At 36.2% G+C, this 1,963-nt stretch overlaps 1 protein-coding gene across 1 annotated transcript; it reads left to right on the top strand.

Annotated features, from left to right (window-relative positions):
- The first annotated feature begins 789 nt into the window (after window positions 1–789).
- On the top strand, window positions 790–1,762 carry LOC100674388 (putative olfactory receptor 5AK3). The gene has a single exon (XM_010600893.3). It carries the CDS (start codon window positions 836–838, stop codon window positions 1,760–1,762), a length of 927 nt encoding a protein of 308 aa, XP_010599195.1. The 5' UTR covers window positions 790–835.
- The last annotated feature ends 201 nt before the right edge of the window (window positions 1,763–1,963 follow it).

Here is a 1,963-nt window from a genome sequence, read left to right as displayed (position 1 = left end):
GCAGGTTTGTTTTGTTTTGTTTTGTTGGTTTGTGACATATTAGCCCTGAATTTTGTCACATACGATCAACCTAAATATCTTGAGGACTGTGGATGTAACTTACCATTATAGACCCTAAGTCTCTGCTCAAATTCTCAACATATGAGATGTTCTATTTTTCTTTTGAACTGAATTGACACTTTAGTTCCATACCCTGTTTATCTAAAGTCTTGTAAAACAGTGTGCCTTTGATTAAATAAAGCTGCTTTATTTTGTTCAGCTTTGTTAAATTTCAGGACTATTTTAAACTGTCCAAGTCACCAGAACTCACAGGTTCAAATGAACATAGTCCTTCAAAGTGGACTTCTTGAAGGACGCACATTTGTTTCAATAATACTGATAAAAACATTTCAGAAACTAGTTCAGCGGACTGACTGTCTCCTCACCTTAGGAATAAATCAATCTCATTGACTCCTTTTGGTTATTGGAATACTGCAGCTCTAAACACTAAGAAACAAATACGTATCTCGAATTTATTTTTGCATAAAATGTTTCTTTTTTTACATATTTCTCACTAACTTCTTATTTAAAAACTGTAAGACCTTTGAAACATATATTAGAACTCAGTTTTCTGTGATGATCTTTTTCATTCTGAAAATAAATTGATGGCTCGATTATGACTGTTTGTTGGTTTCTTACCAAAGGAATAGAATAAATACTTGTAAAGCAATAAAGCCTATTCTTTGTGTGAACATCCAAGTCAAAAAAAGTGACATTAAATATAAAAGCCTTTTTTATTTCAAAAAGTCACAAAGATGCCTATTCTTTCTTGGTCCTTTCTAGGCTGTTGGTAGCCATGACACAACAAAATGCCACTGAAGTACCTGAATTCTTTCTACTGGGATTTGGTGGCCAACACAAGTTTCAACATGTCCTCTTCATTGTATTTCTAGTGATCTATGTGACCTCCATGGTGGGTAACATTGGAATGATCCTACTCATCAAGACAGATTCCAGACTTCAAACACCCATGTACTTCTTCCTACAACATTTGGCCTTTGTTGATATCTGTTACACCTCTGCCATTACTCCCAAGACTCTGCAAAACTTCATAGCAGAAAATAAATCAATATCATTCATGGGATGTATAATACAATTATTGGTTTATGCAACATTTGTAACTACTGACTGTTACCTTCTGGCTACTATGGCAGTGGACCGGTATGTAGCCATTTGTAACCCACTTCGCTATCCCATTGTCATGTCTCGAACACTCTGCATCCAGTTGGTAGTTGGTTCATATGTCATGGGCTCTATAAATGCCTCAGTGCACACAGGATTTACATTTTCACTATCTTTCTGCAAGTCCAACATCATCAATCACTTTTTCTGTGATGTTCCCCCAATTCTCTCCCTTTCTTGCTCCAGTATCAACATCAACATCATGCTACTTCGTGTCTTTGTGGGATTTAACTTGACATTCACTGTGATGGTCGTCATCTTCTCCTACATATATATCCTGGGTGCCATCTTAAAGATGTCTTCTACAGCTGGGAGAAAAAAAGCCTTCTCCACGTGTGCCTCCCACCTGACAGCAGTCACCACTTTCTATGGGACCCTCTCTTATATGTACTTACAGCCTCACTCTAATAATTCTGAGGAAAATATGAAACAGGCTTCTACCTTTTATGGCATTGTAATCCCCATGTTGAACCCCTTGATCTACAGCTTGAGAAATAAGGAGGTAAAAGAAGCTCTAAAAATGATGGGAAAGAAGTTCTAGACTGGATTCAAGTAATTAAAACTCGGCATAGCAAACTGTCCAGCATAAATGTTTTGCAAAGATTTAATGTTTTGAGATTGAAACTTGTTACCATCTTAAATTAATACTACTTCTTTCAATACATAAGATCTTAGAATGTGGATAATATAGTAAGAACATCTCCTGGGTCTAATTTTTCCTGTAATACCCATCAAGAAAGAC

The sequence above is a fragment of the Loxodonta africana genome, chromosome 7 (genome assembly GCF_030014295.1).
Source record: "Loxodonta africana isolate mLoxAfr1 chromosome 7, mLoxAfr1.hap2, whole genome shotgun sequence".
NCBI lineage: Eukaryota > Metazoa > Chordata > Mammalia > Proboscidea > Elephantidae > Loxodonta > Loxodonta africana.
Note: the sequence above shows the minus strand (reverse complement) of the source record. Positions and strands in the feature narration are given on the sequence as shown.

What these genes read in the sequence shown, in the direction of transcription:
- LOC100674388 (XM_010600893.3), top strand. Translation starts at nt 836, where the DNA reads ATGACACAACAAAATGCCACTGAAGTACCTGAATTCTTTCTACTGGGA.